This window comes from Carcharhinus amblyrhynchos, chromosome 23 (genome assembly GCF_965287045.1).
Source record: "Carcharhinus amblyrhynchos chromosome 23, sCarAmb.v2.hapA, whole genome shotgun sequence".
NCBI lineage: Eukaryota > Metazoa > Chordata > Chondrichthyes > Carcharhiniformes > Carcharhinidae > Carcharhinus > Carcharhinus amblyrhynchos.
In genome coordinates, this window is record NC_137346.1 from 41,168,711 (window position 1) to 41,187,814 (window position 19,104).

Consider the following 19,104-nt stretch of genomic DNA (forward strand, 5'->3'; position numbering starts at 1 on the left):
CTCATGTTTGGTGAAGGATATATTACGTTTGTGTTAGGGGCAGTGATGTACTGTTTCCAGTTTGGTGAAGTTATGGATCAGTCAGTGCAGTGATCAGTTAGGGGGAGTGTAATAACTCGAGGCAATGTAGCAAGTAAGAAACAAAGAGATTTATTAATTGAGAAGAATGATGTACAACTCAGGGGTTAACAGCACAAGTATACAGGTCTGCTCTTATCAACACCCTGACTTCAGCCTGGGGATGTTTTCCCTTGCTCCTTGTTGGCCCAGATTCATGCGCGCGTACTCCTTTGGTTCCAGCCCAGTCACGTGGCCCACAAAGCATTGCCCATTAAATGGGCCATGCTACTACAGTGAGTATATGTGTTGTGTTCAGTACTGTGATCTATCAATTTGTGCATAGTTATACATTGCATCATGTAATGTGGTGTATTTCTGGTAGTGGGACATATTAATCTCATGTTAAGTTCACGTTTCTGTCCCACATTAGGTAAAATTGTGTAAATTCTGTATTACTCTCATATTAGACAGAGTTGAGTCTTCATTGAGTTGGGTAGACTTGATGTATTAGACTGAGTCACAAGGGTCGTGTGTTACTCTAATGTTAGTATCTTTTATTATAATACTATTGTTGATACGTACTATTGTACTATTATTGTTTTGGTGGAGTTGTGTTGGATAGAATCATGCACTATATTTTAGGAAGAATCATATATTAATCTGGTGTTACGTAGATTTTGTAATAGTTTCATGTAAGGTTTTGTGTTTAATAAATGAAACAGAGGTGACATGTTGGGAGATCATATATATGCTTAACCCTGTTTGCTTCAGTCTATGCAAAAACTTCATTTCAGATATTTCTGCCTATGCAACTAACTTTGCTAACTTGACTACACGTGGAATCAGAAGGCTAAAGGTTAGCTTAAATTTGACTGCATTCCCAAAGGGTACACAATGCAGGCAAACAACAGCATCACGGCAGCTGCAAGAGACCTGCAGAAAACATTTCCGATGATGAGATAAGAATTGAAATGTAGTTTGGATTTTAGTCTGTGTGTTTTCGAGATCCATTCAAGTTCACTACAAGGGCTGGCAATCTCCAAGTTCACTTTTCTTTTTCTTTTTCTGTCTTGTTAATTTCTTCTTAAGTGCTGTTTAATAAAAGAAAACCATTTTAAAACTCATATCAGTGCAGTCCGCTCCATCATTCAAATGAATGAATGGACACAACACATGACAAGAAAAGCTTTTCAACATCATGCTATGACCTAGAATATAATCTGGTTAATGATAATTAATATTAGCTTTCAAAGGGGAATTAGGTAAGTATTCTGCAGGGGAAACAGAGCTATGTGAGAAGAGTAGAGGAGCTGGACTCCCTACATAGCTCTTTCAAAGAGTCAGCATAGGCACGATGGACTAAATAGCCTCAACCTGGATTGTTCCATTGTATTATTCTATGATCTACTGGACCCAAGATCATCAGAGTCATGTATCAGTCTCACCCTGATGGTCTCTCAGGTTGGGTAGCTTGGACAATAGTCAGCTGCTTGTTGGAGTGGTACAGTGGTCTCATGTTGGATAAAGTTGTTTATTGATATCATTGTGGGAACGTTACAAGCACTTAGAAAAGTAGAGAAAACAGCCCGGCAGATTCACTAAAACCTAACATCCCCTGGCCTTTAAAAGATGGTAAAAAGTCTGACAACACCAGGTTTAAGTCCAACCGATTTATTTGATAGTAAACTCACTAGCTTTCGAGATGACCCCCTTCGTGAGGTGACGAAGGGGGTAACCATTCACCTGACGAAGGGGGTAACCTCGAAAGCTAGTGAGTTTACTATCAAATAAATCGGTTGGACCGAAACCTGGTGTTGTCAGACTTTTTACTGCGTTTACCCCAGTCCAACGCCAGCGTATCCACATCATGACTTTCAAAGATGAATGAAGAGCAGTCCTGTTGTGCAAATTTTCATTTCGCTCAGGGAAAATACAAGAACAATAAATCTTGAAATGGGAGACCAAAAGCTGGAACCAAAAAGAAATGGTACATTTGGAATCTCTCAGGAGTGCACTGTTATGAAAAAAAAATATCCATTTTGTATTAAAGTTGAGGCATTCTTGCTAATTATAAACCTTGATCCGAGTTTTCAACAGTCAAACCTGACCATTGTTTCCCCAAAGGTTACCCCTACAGTCACTCCTCCACATCCAAGCCCACTTTGCCAAGTTACCCTAGATAATAGGGTATGAGCAGTTTGAGTCTGTGCGGTGAGGGATTCTATCTTAAAAGGATTTTGCATCTACATTCTGACGAGAAAAGCTGTTGTATTCTTTTCTCCAACTCTCACATTTCAGACTAGCTCCCTTTGTTTCCAGTTAAGTCGGTACTGTTCCGCTCACCACTCTCCATCCAAAAGGAGTCTCCTCCCTCCTCAAGCCAACTGCCAGAATACATCTTGTCACCCCTTTCCCCTGAGTTAACAGTGGGCACTTTCCTTCTTTTCCATTCCATCCTTAAGCACTGCTCCCAAATTCTGCCCACTTCCTTATCATTCCTCTACTTCTTCCACCTATTTACTTTCTCTTCACTTCTAAACATTTCCTTGTTTAAAATATTTCTGTCTGTGCAACTAACTCTGCTAACTTGACTACATGTAGAATCAGAAGGCTAAAGGTTAGCTAAAAATTGACTGCATTCCAAAAGGGTACACAATGCAGGCAAACAACAGCATCACGGCAGCTACATGAATTATTTTTCTGAGACAGAGACAATCTGGGCAGCATGGTAGCACAGTGGTTAGCACTGCTGCTTCACAGCTCCAGGGACCTGGGTTCGATTCCTAGCCTGGGTCACTGTCTGTGTGGAGTTTGCACATTCTCCTCGTGTCTGCATGGGTTTCCTCCGGGTGCTCCGGTTTCCTCTCACAGTCCAAAGATGTGCAGGTTAGGTTGATTAGCCATGCTAAAATTGCCCCTTAGTGTCCTGAGATGCATAGGTTAGAGGGATTAGTGGGTAAATATGGGGACAGGGCCTCGGGGAGATTGTGGTCGGTGCAGACTCGATGGGCCGAATGGCACTGTAGGATTTCTTTCTATTTCTATTGTTCTTTGTTCTCTTCATTTCCTTCTTTCTGTGCTCAATGTTAGGCCTGTGAAAGAGTGGAAAACAGGAAAGGTTAAATAAGAACAACCTATTTTCATAACTTAATTTTTAAATCCCCAATTTCATACTGGTGACTAATTTTAATAATAACTAATCAAATTGGTCATTATCCTCATGATGTGATAGCATTGCAAAGTCTTTGTGAAGTTAAAACCCTAATATTTACACTATTTTGAGAAGCTGAGTTTAAAGATTGATTAAATAGATTGATTAGTGTCCAATACCCATTGAAGAGGTCTGTTTTAAGTTTGTATTAACCAGATGAAGGATGGATGTACTGGGCACCAACATTCTTGCTTAACCGTTACATTCAATGATAGACCCGTGCACACACCTGGGGCAGATATAACACAGGGAGATCCAAATACAGACTTGCTCCAGATTGTCCTGACAGTTTTCCAACTTCAAAACTCCAAGAGATCTCCTGAACTCCACTGGTGGAACTCTTCAATTTCCCACAGAATTTACCCTAATGTTCTCCGTGAATGAGATTCTCTCTCTCTTCATGTTCTGAAATGAGATTGGCAACCATAGTCTTCTGTGTTGGTCCATAGTTATGCTTGGCAAGGTTCTGGTGTACCATTTCCTTCTGTAGATGCCTGGCCAGGATTCTCTACCAGTTTTAGAGGCAGCACCCCTCCACCCTCCCCCAGGCACTGAGTGCAGTGCGTTTGAACCAGGGGTTCCACCTTCGGGCATTGCTTTTTAGGCTGCTCCTGTGGCGACGTCTTGCCCGCCACTGATTGTATACCAGCAGTGACGAGTGATGGGATGACTGTCTTGATGGTCTCAGTTTGCAGCCGGGGGAAAGGCCGTCCGTGATCCTTCCCACCCCGGGTTTAATTAGGCGGAGGCAGGAAGGCAGCAGGGTCCCCACCCTGCAAGCCCCTGCTCAACTATATAGCCACCCTCCCACTTCCAAGCTTGTTGCTGTAGGGCATTAAATTCTACCCAGTGTTTCAGCCTCACTTATGGCTAAGCTCATGCGACTGAGTGGGAGCAGTTTTGGCAAGATTCTGCAGTAGATGTTTGTTCTTTGTGTGTGTATAATACTGGGAAGGAATAGATTTCCCCAGTGTACGGAAATTTACACAAACCCAAGAGCAACAACAAATATGTATTTTAAATAAAAATATTATGTGCCGCTTAAAGGAATAAATGTAAGAATGAAGCCAATGGCATTCATCTTTCATCACACAGCCCTGGGGAAGCACTTTGTAAAGCATTTTAAAGACTGTTACCAATTGTTTTTAGAGGATCTTTGTTGTGTATGGAGTTCGGGTGGCATGGTGGCAGAGTGGGTAGCACTGCTGCCTCACAGCACCAGGGACCCAGGTTTGATTCCTGGCTTGGGTCATTGTCTGCGTGGAGTCTGCACGTTCTCCCCATGTCTGCGCGGGTTTCCTCCCGGTGCTCTGGTTTCCTCCCACAGTCCAAAGATGTGCCTGTTAGGTGCATTGGCCATGCTAAATTCTCCCTTAGTGTACCCAACCAGGTGCTGGAGTGTGGTGACTGGGGGATTTTCACAGTGGCTTCCTTGCAGTGTTTTTGTGGGGCCTACTTGTAATGCTAATAGATAAACGTTAACTGTGTCCAAGTTAAATGTTTCAGACACTTTGGGTAATTTCTTTCCTTTGTAGCACTTTTTTTTGGTCATTTCGCTCCCCACTTTGACTCTATTCCTGCTGTATAATTCCTGCCTGAAGCAGACAGCAGAGCCAGCCAGTGGTCTCCATTACCTGAGCCATGCTCAGACCTAGTGCCAGGAGAACCACTGCAGAAGAACATTGTGGAGCACTTCTCCCCTCCAGGGGGCACCTGGCTTGAGCGGTTGACCCTGAACTCTCGACGCTCCTGTGAGGAAATTTCCGAGTCAGAAAATGTGAAGACAAACCCCAACATTCCCACCCCCCCACCCCAAAATTCACTGGAGGGTAAGGCCCTACTATCTTCAAAAATTACCCAGCCGTCACATAACCTTGTGTTTGTTCTCAGCGCAGGCAGCGTAAGCCCTCTGATGAACCAACTGTCGTCCAGCTCAGTGTATGATCAAGAGGAGAACTGATTTACAGCTGAAGGAAATGGCGTTGAGGCACCGGGCACTCACTCACCTCAGAAGATGGAGGGTTTTTATTTGGTTGCTCTGTGTCCTAATCACCTCTGTAACTCTTCTGATGATCTCCCTGGTCATTCCTGGTGAGTTCTGCTGCCTCTTGCTTTTTCAGTATGAGGGTCGGGTGAGAAGCTCCTGGCTTTGAATCTCGAGTTTTGTAATTTTAAGTAAAGTTGCAGTAAAGGAACAAACAATTACTTACCTGGCAAAGCTAACAATTATTTTGTAACTAACTTCTGCTAACTTGATGGTTTTCATTTTATAAAGAATGCATTCTTCACACTTATTGAAAAGGTTCTCATTACAATTAAATCACTGCTTCTGTTTCCATGCAAAATGTGTCAACATTATTAACTCACCGATATGATATTTCTTCCCTCGTCCTAGAATATGGGATCATAGGCAATAGAGTGGTTTGCTAGGCTGCTTCAGAAAGCAGTTAGGGGAGGGAACTATATCAGCGTGGTAATGGAATCGCACATAGGCCAGCAAGAAGGGATGACATGAAGGGCTTGAGTGAACCAGTCAGGTTTTAAACAAAAAAATTTGACATTTTTGTGATCATTTTTCTAAAGCCAGCTTTTTACTGAATTTGACTTGCCATGGTGGGATTTGAACTCACGTTCTCTGGGTTATCGAGTCATCGAGTCAGAGGGGTTTACAGCATGGAAACAGGCCCTTTGGCCCAACTTGTCCATGCCGCCCCTTCTTTTTAAAACCTCTTAGCTAATTCCAATTGCCCGCATTTGGCCCATATCCCTCTATACCCATCGTATCCATGTAACTATCCAAATGCTTTTTAAAAGATCAAATTGTACCCGCCTCCTACTACTATTACCACCTCTGGCAGCTTGTTCCAAACACTCATCACCCTCTGTGCGAAAAAATTGCCCCTCTGGACACTTGTTTGTATCTCTCCCCTGTAAACTAGGACACTGTCATTCCCAAATTGCAATGACGAGCAGCTAAATTTGGGCTGGTTCCTTCTGGTGCGAATTACTTTAAACACACTCTCCACCTTCCCTTTTTGCCAGGTACCCCTGTGCCCCACACTCTGCCCTGTCTACTCTATTTTTTGGACTCACGGTTCATGCTTCTGGCTGTTAAATTCAGAGCCCCAAATACAATTCAGCCTTTCGTAGCCCACACTGCCCTCTACAGCCGCTAACAGAAACTGCAGCAGCCCCCTTAGCCTGACGGAGACAGTCGTGCGTTGAATGGAGCACTGAGATATCAGGATAACACTGAAAGAGCAAAGGGCTCCTAATTGTCGGGAAAAAAACCGGAAAAATCCAATTAACAGCCGGACGTAAAGCTCTACAGCTTTTGGAGGACCTCCAAAAGGGGGGAGATGGTCAGCGGTCCGACTCTGAATTCAGTTGGAGCATTTCATAGAGTGCAACAGTCAGAAAACTCTGCAGGAAGTAGGCACGACTCTTACAGCAAGACAAACGCACAACATGATAGATCGTAGGAATAAATAGATCATTGAGAAATAGGCACTATTATCCAAAAAATGGTCTCATGAAGGATTTACATCCTGTCTTTTCTCTCTCTCTCTCTCAGAAACCGAACACATCTCAAAGCGTGAAGTCACAAGTGAGTAGCTTGTTGGTAACCGTGGCCAGAATGTTGTGATCCGCTGGGGTGTGGAGGGCTGGTGGGGAGGGAGGTTTGAGGGAGTTTCAATAGTGGGTTGAATGGGGAGTGGAGCAGGGGCGGGTGGGGGGTTGAGTGGAAACAGTCCACAAATTTTAAAATGGGAGGGTAGCAGGGGCCTCCGGTGTAAACATCAGCCCAATATCGCAAAAGTTTGGAATTGTATCATTTAATAATTTAATGGATATAGACACACAATCATAATTAAGCAGAAAAATACAGACAAATGCGGATCCCCATGACATAAACACAGACAAATAAACACAGGCACGCAAAAATACAGATGCACACATACACGTGAATACAAATGTGTTTGTGTGTGTGTGTGTATGTTGTGTGCATCTTGCGTATAAGTGTTTTGATTTAGGATGGTAATGTAACAGTGCTAATACAGGTGGTGCAATTTGTCTATTCCGAATTTCCATCACCTTCTTTCCTGTTCAAAGACGAAGGGGATAATGCGCCTCAGCTCCTGGAGAGAATGGCAACAAGTGATCAAGAAGGCGAATGGGATGTTGGCCTTTATAGTGAGGAGGATAGAATATAAAAGCAGGGAGGTCTTGCTGCAACTGTACAGGGCACTGGTGAGGCCGCAGCTGGAGTACTGAGTGCAGTTTTGGTCGCTGCACTTGTGGAAGGATATTTTGGCCTTGGAGGGAGTGCAGAGGAGGTTCACTCGGCTGATACCGGAGATGAGGGAGTTGGACTATGAAGAGAGACTAATTAGACAAGGTCTGTACTCGCTGGACTTCAGAAGGATGAGGGGGTATCTTATAGAGACGTATAAGGTAATGAAGGGGATGGATAGGGTAGAGGTAGAGAGATTCTTCCCACTTAGAAAGGATAGCAGGACTAGAGGACACAGCCTCAAGATGAGGGGGAGGCAGTTTAGATCAGAGTTGAGGAGGAACTTCTTCACTCAAAGGGTGATGAACCTCTGGAATTCTCTGCCCGTTGAAGTGGTGGAGGCTACCTCGCTAAATATATTTAAGTCACGGGTAGATAGGTTTCTGATAGACAGGGGAATTAAGGGTTATGGGGAGAAAGCAGGAAAGTGGAACTGATCTACTTCAGATCAGCCATGATCTTATTGAATGGCGGGGCAGGGTCCAAGGGCTAGATGGCCTAATCCTGCTCCTATTTCTTATGTTCTTATGTTCTTAACTCATGGACTGTGTTGTTGTGGCAATAAATCTAATAGACCCAGTCACCAGTAAATCTGTTAGTAAGATTATCATGGGGAATGTCCACTAGGGGTAATAATAGGTATCCCATGTCCCTAGATCATGAATTCAAGAAGAGTTGGGGTGATCCATACTAGCTATGCAATCTGAATAGTATTGCGATAAACTGATGCAGGAATATGAAAAATGGATGGGAATATAACATTCTCATTCTCTGGGATCCTCTGACTTTGTTACGGACAAGATGGGGATTAATTAAAACAGCCATGATTTCTCCTCTCGCCACTCATCCATCAACAAAAAGGCGTTTTTGATTTTAATTTCCCCTTTTGTAAGTGGCGTATTTCACAATCCCTCGGTTTTGGTGTAATTCCATTTCCATTAATAATCCCACAGCAACCCAAGATAGAGTGAATTTAGTGGATTATTTTATTCACACACACTCAAAACACAGGAGGGGACGTTAGTACATAGCTCCCTGTGAATTCATACAATAAATAAGGAGGGATAGAGAAATAATTATTTATAAGGATATTATTGTTTCACATGGGTCCAAAGTCCAGAAATAAAGTCCAATACCATGTTCCTTCACAGAGATTGGCAGGTCATTGATTCTGCTGACTGCATTGCCGAGGCAGTAGGAAGTGTAGACAGAGTCAATAGATGGGAGACTGATTTGCGTGACAGATTGAGATGATCTTTGTATCGCGTATCTTTGTTGTTAGCGTATCTTCAGAGGTAAGAAAGTGCAAGCCTAGACGATACCGCCCTGATGGATGTTTTGTTTGGGATCACAGCCGAGCATAGTTTCAGTCATTTTAAAAGGCCATTGTCCAGTTTAAAATGGCAGGAATTAGCCCTGATGACGTATATTGATTGCGTAAAAATACAGTATGGGGTCTTAGCCCCCGTTACACTGGGTTTACACTCTCTCTGTACCCTTCGGGGTATGAAGATATACAGACACTGTTTGAATTGGCAGTTCAAGTATCTTTTCCTTTTTATCCACTGGGAAACCGCTTGGAACTCATTGGGTGGAATATTCACTGTGACAAGCCTGGAACAGGGAATGGATAGCTGCTCTCCCATTTTGCCGGTTTCCACACTTGATTACAATTAAGATTTAAATTGCCCGCAGCGCACGTGGGAAACACGTGCCATCACGTGACAAAGACATTTTTTAGCGGTGACACCTACTGTCAGCTGACCATGCAGCAGCTGTAGGTGGGCGATTAAACAGGGAGTCTCTCCACCACAGAAACAACCTTCCTGCCCAACTCCACTGCCAAGAATGTAAGATTTGTTGAGAGCACAAAGGTGGCATGGGTGAAACAGAGTTGTGCTTTTGCGCTCACTCTTCATTGGATATCCATTTTAGTGTTCAGTGTTGTATGTAGCAGCCTGTGAGAGTTGTCTCCACTTACAGACTCTCCCTTCTCCGCATTGTAAAGGATGTTGCCTGAGATCACTCTCAGTGGGAGTAATTGAAATATTGTAGATGAATTCAAAGCTTTTTAAGGACTCTGCCAGCCAACATCCTGAGATGGATAGTACTGACGTCACCCATTAGGCCCCTGCTGTTCTTATCTTGACTCTGCTCAATGCACCCAGGACGTCAGCCCCTTCCCACTTCACTCCTTTATGCCTCCAGTTCTATCCTCAGAATGCCCTTGAATCCATTTTCCATTCCACTATATCCCAACCCCATTTCACACCCACCCTCGACCAATGACTCGCCCTGACCAGTCTCAAGGCTCCATGCAAGCGACCATTCTCCTGCTCCCCTCCCACTGAGTAAAACACTGCTGACTTCAGATATAACAGCACAAAGTTGACTGTTACACATCTCCGTTAACCGCACATGAACTAGATGCTGCGTGATTCTCATGTGCCACTGACTTTATCATGAGGGTTGTTTCCCCTTGTGGGAGAGTCGAGGACCAGAGAGCAGAAGCGCAGAGTAAGGGGTCACCCATTTAAGGTAGAGATGAGTAGGAACTTCTTCTGTTAGAAGATAGTGAGTTGTGGAATTCTTTACCACAGAGCACCGTAGAGGCTGTGTCACTAAATATGTTCAGGGCTGAGATTGACAAATTTTTAATCAGCAAGAGAATCAAGGATTATCAAAGTGGGAAAAGTGGAGTTAAAGGTTCTGTCAGATCAGTCATGATCTCATTGAATGGTGGAGAAGATTCAATGGGCCAAATGGCCTACCTCTGCTCCTACATCTTATGGTTTTATGCACTTCATTGCAAAAGGTTTTAACAAGATGAACGTTTATGGGATGTAAACGTATGAATAGTAGGAACCCTCAACAGAACAGAACCCATACAGGCGACATTGACTCAATCTCTAAATTCAAACCCCTCATTGGGAAAGTAAGAGCATAAGCTCCCGCCTTGTTCAGTCACCGTACCCACCACGGTCCTTGCCCTTACAGACTGGATAAAATCCACCCCACCTCATTGTTTCTGATCGTCAGGCAGGTATACCTCCTGCTCAACGCTGGCAGGATTCAAGTTCATCAACGCTATCAAGAGCCTCGTGATACAATCAAGCTCCAACTGCAATTTTAACGTTGCATTGAGAGAGAATCCAGCATGGTTTCCCACTGGGTAAAGCGCAGCCTGATGAAGGTCAGGAAGCTGCCACCTACCTCACTTTGCTTGGCAGGGCAAGGCTTACCAGGAAAGCTCAGACCTGTCCTGCCACCAGCACAGCCAGCCTCGTCCTTATGGAAAAGCTCTCATGGAGTCCCCCTGTCTCATACTTAACCCAAGACACCTGGCACGCTAATGAGATGCAGGGCTTAAGTTTGTTGCTGCATCCGGTTATGGAGACTAACTGAGGCACACCCCTGTTACTGAGTGCTTCCAGCATTTCTGTTGCAAGTTTCTTGTATCAGTTGTGGCTCAGCAGGGATTCAGTAGTAGGTGGTGTATTTGAGTCCCAAGGCAATTGCCCTGGCCAGGATGAAGTTGTATCCATTGGGAACCCCATGGAGCCCTGAGAAGATGAATTTGCCATACTGTGGAGCGTTGCATGTAGCGGATGAAATACTAATATGTTGACAGGAAACAAAATCCTTTTGGGCAAACCTGTCTTTCTTCAAACAGCCAAGTGCAACCTGCACCAGGGTGATCTCTGCCCGGCCTTTGGTCCATAGAAAATTACAGCTCAGAAACAGGCCTTTTGGCCCTTCTTGTCTGTGCCGAATTATTTTTTGCCTAATCCCACTGACCTGCACTTGGACCATATCCCTCCACACCCCTCTCACCCATGAACCCGTTCTTTCTTAAATGTTAAAAGTGACCCCGCATTTACCACTTTATCCGGCAGCTCATTCCACACTCCCACGACTCTCTGCGTGAAGAAGCCCCCCAAATATTCCCTTTAAACTTTTCTCCTTTCACCCTTAACCCGTGCCCTCTGGTTTTTTTTCCCCCTAGCCTCAGTGGAAAAAGCCTGCTTGCATTCACTCTATCTATACCCATCAAAATCTTCCACACCTCTATCAAATCTCCCCTCATTCTTCTTCGCTCCAGGGAATAAAGTCCTAACCTATTCAATCTCTCTCTGTAACTCAGCTTCTCAAGTCCCGGCAACATCCTTGTGAACCTTCTCTGCACTCTTTCAACCTTATTTACATCCTTCCTGTAACTAGGTGACCAAAACTGTACACAATACTCTAAATTCAGTACTTAAATTCAATTTAATCATCAAACAGACCTGTTTACCAGGTATGTTTTCCTGAAAATAGAACTCTTGCAGCTCCCCTACCCGAGACCTGTATCACAGTGACACAGTGGTTAACATGGCTGCCTCACAGCTCCAAGGACAATGGTTTGATTCCAGCCTCGGGTGACTGTCTGTGTGGAGTTTGCATGTTCTCACCATGTCTGTTAGGGGTTTCCTCTGGATGCTCTGGTTTCCTCCCACAGTCAGAAAGATGTGCTGGTTAGGTGCATTGGCCATGCTAAATTCTCCCTCAGTGTACCCGAACAGGCACTGGAGTGTGGCAACTAGGGGATTTTCGCAGTAACTTCATTGCAGTATTAATGTAAGCCTACTTGTGACACTCATAAATAAATATTGGGAAATACATATATAATTCCACAGCTCTGGGAATTCCATTGACTGGCTAATCTTAGAAATTCCTCATGCTCCCACCAATTATTCTGTTAAACATGGGAATATTAACATGGAACATGGGACTTTAACTGTACTAATATTGATTGGAATTGCTATAGCTCTAGCTCGTTAGAGGGGTCAGTTTTTGTACAGAGCGTGCAGGAAGGTTTTTTGACTCAGTATGTAGATAGGCCAACTAGAGGTGAGGCTATATTGGATTTGGTGCTGGGAAATGAGCCAGACCAGGTGCTAGACTTGGAAGTTGGTGTGCATTTTGGTGATAGTGACCACAATTCGGTTACGTTCACCTTAGTGATGGATAGGGATAGGCATGAACCTCGGGTCAGTAGTTTTAGCTGGGGGAAGGGTAATTATGAGGCTATTAGGAGAGAATTAGGAAGCATAGGTTGGACTAGGAGACTGCAGGGACTGGGAACATCCGAAATGTGGAGTTTTTTTCAAGGAGCAGCTACTGCAAGTCCTTGATAGGTATGTCCCTGTCAGGCAAGGAGGAATTGGTCGAGGTAGGGAACCGTGGTGCACTAAAAAAGTTGATTTGTTGGTTAAAAAGAAAAAGGAGGCTTATGTTCGGATGAGACTTGAGGGCTCAGGTAGTGCACTAGAAAGCTTTAGATTGGCTAGGAGGGAGTTGAAGAGTGAGTTAAGAAGGGCTAAAAGAGGACATGAGAAGACTTTGGCTGATAGGATTAAGGAGAATCCTAAGGCGTTCTATAGATATGTTAAGAACAGAAGGTTGGTTAGGGCAAGATTAGGGCCAGTTACAGACAGCAGAGGGAAGTTGTGTATGGAACCGGAAGATATTGGAGAGGCATTGAACGAATATTTCTCTTCGGTGTTCACGCAGGGGGACATAAATGTAGCTGAGGAGAACACTGGGTTGCAGGGGTGTAAACTAGACAGTATTGCAGTTGATAAGGGGGATGTGCTGGATATTCTTGAGGGTTTGAAAATAGATAAGTCCCCTGGTCCAGACGGGATTTACCCTAGGATTCTCTGGGAGGCTAGAGAGGTGATTGCAGAGCCTCTGGCTCTGATCTTCAGGTCGTCGTTGGTCTCAGGTATAGTGCCGGAAGATTGGAGGATAGCGAATGTTGTCCCCTTGTTTAAGAAGGGGAACAGAGACTTCCCCGGGAATTACAGACCGGCGAGTCTTACTTCTGTTGTGGGCAAGGTTTTAGAAAAAATGATTAAGGATAGGATTTATAGTTATTTGGAGAGTAATGAATTGATTGGAGATAGTCAGCATGGTTTTGTAGCGGGTAGGTCGTGCCTTACTAACCTTATTGAGTTTTTTGAGAAAGTGACCAAAGAGGTGGATGGGGGTAAGGCAGTTGACATGGTATATATGGACTTTAGTAAGGCGTTTGATACGGTTCACCATGGAAGGCTTCTGCAGAAAATGCAGATGTATGGGATTGGGGGTAATCTAGGTAATTGGATCAGGAATTGGCTAGCAGATAGGAGACAGAGGGTGGTGGTTGATGGTAAATATTCGTCATGGAGTTCAGTTACGAGTGGTGTGCCTCAGGGATCTGTTTTGGGGCCACTGCTGTTTGTAATTTTTATTAATGATCTGGATGAGGGTATAGTTGGGTGGATTAGTAAGTTTGCTGATGACACCAAAGTCGGAGGTGTGGTGGATTGTGAGGAAGGGTGTCATAGTTTGCAGGGAGACTTAGACAGGTTGCAGAGCTGGGCCGAGAGGTGGCGGATGGAGTTTAATGTGGAGAAGTGTGAGGTAATTCACTTTGGTAGGAATAACAGATGTGTCGAGTATAGGGCTAACGGGAGGACTCTGAATAGTGTGGATGAACAGAGGGATCTAGGTGTAGGTGTACATAGATCCCTGAAAGTTGGGAATCAAGTGGATAAGGTTGTTAAGAAGGCATACAGTGTCTTGGCGTTTATTGGTAGGGGGATTGAATTTAGGAGTCGCAGCGTCATGTTGCAACTGTACACAACTCTGGTGCGGCCGCACTTGGAGTATTGTGTGCAGTTCTGGTCCCCACATTATAGGAAGGATGTGGAGGCTTTGGAGAGGGTGCAGAGGAGGTTTACCAGGATGTTGCCTGGTATGGAGGGGAGGTCCTATGAGGAGAGACTGAGGGATTTGGGGTTGTTTTCGCTAGAAAGAAGGCGGCTAAGAGGGGATCTTATTGAAACATATAAGATGATTAGAGGTTTAGATAGGGTGGACAGTGATAGCCTTTTTCTTCGGATGGAGAAAGCTAGCACGAGGGGGCATAGCTTTAAATTAAGGGGTGGTAGTTATAGGACGGATGTCAGGGGTAGGTTCTTTACCCAGAGGGTGGTGAGGGATTGGAATGCCCTGCCTGCTGCAGTTGTAAATGCGCCTAGTTTGGGGGCGTTTAAGAGATCCGTGGATAGGTTTATGGACGGAAAGGGATTGGTTTAGGTTAGAGGGTCATTGTTTTTTAACTGGCCGGCGCAACATCGTGGGCCGAAGGGCCTGTTGTGCGCTGTAATGTTCTATGTTCTATTAAATAGTGTACGTTAAGAGCACTGTGAATTGCTCATATTGGCATTTTAATCACCTTATAATTGACTTGAGAATTCAAGATCTCGCATACACCTCCTGGTACTAATTTGTAATGTGTTTTCCACTATCATTTTAGATGATTCAACATCAACTCCAGCTCATAAAGGTAAGGAGAGCTCCTTTGGATTAATATCGGCATTATTCTTTTATTCATTAGATCCTATACTGTATTTATATCTCGGCTAATATTCTTGAGTATCCAATTGATACTTGTATCTGACATGCCTTATGTGAATTAGGATTGGAAATCAGATTGCTTTCCATTCAATTACTGAGGATATGCAACAGGGAAACAGCTCAATTCAGCTCAGCCAAGCTCTCCTGGAATATATACCCCACTAGAGTTTTCTAAGCTCCCTTATCTAACTCTGTCAGTCTAATTCTCAATAACATGCTCGCTCAGGCTTTTTTGGCTTCTTTTTTGTTGCATCTGTAATATTAGCCTCAAACACTTGTGAGAGTAGAGGAATTCACGTTCTTACCATTCGCCAAATGAAAATGTTTCTTTTGAATCTCCTGGTGACTTCTTGTGTTGCACACAATTGGAAACACTTCCTCTGAGCTAAATTTTAATCATTGAGGCAGATAGCTTGAGTTGGAAACTTTTGACGTAATGGACCTGGTCACGTGATGTTTTTATTTGTGACGCTGGAGCTGGGGGTTGGGGCAGGATTGAGTTGGACCCTGGAAGCAAATCAGAGGCAGGCACAGGGACCAACAATGTCAAGGTGGGCTAATCAGAATACCTACCTGAGTGTTTGGGACTTCAACCCACTCCCATGCCCTCTAACCCTCAGCCCATACCCACTCCCCATGCCCCCTCATATTCCCACAACCTACCCCCCCATCCCATGCCAAGTCCATAGCCATCTAGCATCCACTGTGGGTAGACATTAGGGACCATGTAGAGATGAAAAAAGAGTAAATGCCGAACAAGCTAATAGCCATCCCACTCATTTGTACATGATGTAGAAAAAAAACTTTCATTCATGAAATTCTTCAAGTGGTCAATCTGTCATAGAAACAACAAACTTCTATTCAGTAACCATATAAAAGGCAGCTAATCCTTTAATAGCCACTTTAAACTTGCAATCACCATGTAAACACAGCCTTCCAGAGTGCATTGGAGCTTCTTAAACTCAACCAAGCATTCATAATGGGCTCAGCTGTAATGATAGTCCTTGGGAAGTGTCAACAATGAACTCTACTCAAATTTCAGGAACAGATGGTAATGGGTTTTTCTGAGTTATACCAAATGGCCTGTCAATCACTGAGAGAATATCTGTTTGTTACCATATTGTTGTTTGCTGGAGCTTGTAACCAATAGGTTCACTGCCATCTTTCTGATATCACAGGGGTTAACACACTTCAAAAGTAGTAACACACTGCAGTGTCCTGATCTTGTGAAAGGCGTTATATGAGCATAAAATAAAAACAAAATGTTGGAAAAACTCGGCGGGCCTGGCAGTATCTGTGGGGAGAGGATAGCAAAAGCTTCAAAGCCAAGATGACCCTTTCTTTGACTTCCCATTCTATTGGACAGTTCATTTAATGGAGCACGCGGATGGAGAAGGGAGACTGACAAGTTTGATAAACACCTGCTTTCTCTTATTTTTTTTAAACTAACAGTTTTCACAAAGTGTTTTAATGTTCTGACCCCAACAGTCCGCTTGGTGAATGGTCGAAATTCATGCCAAGGCCTTCTGGAAATCGTTTACAATGGAACTTGGGGGACAGTGTGCGATGACGACTGGGACATTGTGGATGCAAACGTGGTTTGCCAGCAGCTCGGATGTGGGCGTGCCCTCTCTGTGGCAGGAAACTTGCCCTTTGGCAAAGGGACAGGGGTAATCCTGCTGGACAATGTGGAGTGCAAAGGGACGGAGTCTTCGCTGAGTGAGTGTGGAAGCTTGGGCTGGGCCATCCACAACTGCAACCATTATGAGGACGTGGCTGTCATATGCAACGGTACAAAATTTACTTTAAATCCTAGACCTGAGAATTGCTTAGACTCTCTCAACAGTCTGGTCAATATAATCCATCCCAGTGGACAGCCTGTGCCAAACTCAGGGCAGGAGTGAGCAAATTGATGCCCTCCCCAATCTTGCAATCGTAATTTACATTTGGATGGATAATTTCAGGTTTGCGCCAATTCATTTTGTGCCCCATATCCCCATTCCGCCTCCCAAAATTTTCTGGGGTACAGGGGTAAAGAAAAGCGGAAAGCTACATTGCCAGGAACCCACCATCTTTTTCCTCAATATACAAATGCTGTAGCATTGCTAGCAAAAGAGATCCCATCTCAAACACCTAAATATAATGTAGCACAGTGGTTAGCACTGCTGCCTCATAACGCCAGGGACCTGGGTTCGATTCCCAACTTGGGTCACTGTCTGTGCAGAGTCTGCACATTGTCCCTGTGTCTGCATGGGTTCCGTTTCGATGCTCTGGTTTCCTCCCACAGTCGGAAAGACGTGCTGGTTAGGTGCATTGGCCATGCTGAATTCTCCCTGAGTGTACCCAAACAGGTGCCAGAGTGTGGCTCGAATGTCAAAAGAGTGGATGGAAGTGGGAAACTTGAGTTGCTTCCAGACCAGGGCCAAGGCCTGGAGACCCCTGAAGATAGCGACAAGGAAACTTTAAACTTGGCTCCCTTTTATGTTAAGGGTCTGGTTAACAGGGATGCCTGATGAAGCCCAAAACACTTCCATAACCATCCATTTAAAAGACCACCAGCCTAACCCCTGGCATTCCAGTGACTGTGGTGGAGCAGGAACTGGAAGCTACTGGGTTTGCAGCTCCTGCTCCACCACAGTCACTGGCAGGCAGCCAGATTGTGGATTTTCAGTCCCCCCATAAACAAGATGGCACTTGGAGTAAATCAACTCCAGATCAAGGCTGCTGTTCAGAGGATTATCCAAGGTGCAATTTTAACTGATCTTTCTGCCTCTAGATTTCAGCTCCACACCAATCAACCAGATAAATAAAAGCGAAGTATCTGCCTGGGAATACAAACAAGGTAATCGTCCTACAATAATTCCGCAGTCTGCGTAATATTTGTTACCTTGAGTGGTGATCTAGTTGCAGGATTACAATGCAGTGGGATCACTGCAGTGCGAAAGAGAGCAGAGACTGCCGGTCTTTAGAAGTGTAAGTACTGACAAGATTGGACATTCACATTTCTTGGAGCAAAATGTCATTCCAGGCTCCACCATTAAAGCCACTTAGCCTATTCCTATGAGTTGCTGCAGTTCTGGTTATGAGTTGTCTTTCTCTTCCTCCATGGTCAAAGGTTCTTTGTGTTATGGAGCTGTAGAATGTGAAGGAGACACAATAAATGCTAGATATACCTGTCGGATGTATTGCAAAACATTTTGCGATCTGTTCAGGCATCTGAACTGCTGACCACACTGCCAGTGTTTTGGTCAATAATGATCCTCATCTCATAGGCTCTCTGGAATGACAATAGGACAGATTTCTGACACAGCACCATTATCCTATTGGCAGACTAATCAAACTCAGTGAGCCATACACTTGGAAAAGAATGAATGCATAATGAAACAATTGACTTTATTATTTGTGGATTGGTATGTCTTTCACTTGGCCCTACTGCTGACTAATTAGTTACTACCGACCAGTGAAAGGGGATGAAGAAAAAGACTTGCCACTGTAGCTAGCAGAGATTTTCAGGTCACATGGGTGAGTGTGTGGATGGAAGTTCCCAGGCTGGACAAGTGGAAAGGATGGAGGATGCAATAGGTCCAAGGATAAAGGAGGGGGAAGGGGGAGGAGAGGACTGAACTTGATGGTGAGTGTGCTTAATTAACCAGTACGTACGCAATGGAAGTTATCTGGGTGCGGTGTGAATAAACACAGGGACCCATGTCAGAGTGAAGCTAAAGCCCATTGGAGGTGAGAAAGAATAGAACGACATTAATATGTTTTCTGAAATGCTGTTCCTCTGATTTTTGAACCTCATGTGCTTTGATCTTCAGCCTTAATATTTTGGGGAACTATCCTGTTTGAAAGTGGTCAGTTCCCATGATGTTCTGATAATCCACAGTTTCTGGGTCAGGAACTTGCTCTGAACTGCTCCCACACCTGCTCGGTCACTATAGCTATGATGGAAACCCTCCTTACAGGTCACACTGCGGGTTCAGTTATGATGGTAGAATCCCCTGCATCTCTGAGGAAATTCCCAAAGCTTTTTTATTCATTTGTGGGACATGGGTGTTGCTGGCTGTCCCGCATTTATTGCCCAACCCGAGTT

The 19,104-nt window shown here is 44.3% G+C and overlaps 1 protein-coding gene across 1 annotated transcript in view; it reads left to right on the forward strand.

Annotated features, from left to right (window-relative positions):
• LOC145357611 (scavenger receptor cysteine-rich domain-containing group B protein) overlaps positions 1–19,104 on the forward strand; it is a 69,308-nt gene that overhangs the window by 29,827 nt on the left and 20,377 nt on the right. Inside the window, exons 2-6 of the mRNA XM_080211097.1 lie at positions 4,873–5,100; positions 6,846–6,878; positions 14,911–14,940; positions 16,497–16,802; positions 17,788–17,853. Of these exons, the coding sequence (XP_080067223.1) occupies positions 4,873–5,100; positions 6,846–6,878; positions 14,911–14,940; positions 16,497–16,802; positions 17,788–17,853 (663 nt within the window). The remainder of the gene's footprint in view (positions 1–4,872; positions 5,101–6,845; positions 6,879–14,910; positions 14,941–16,496; positions 16,803–17,787; positions 17,854–19,104) is intronic.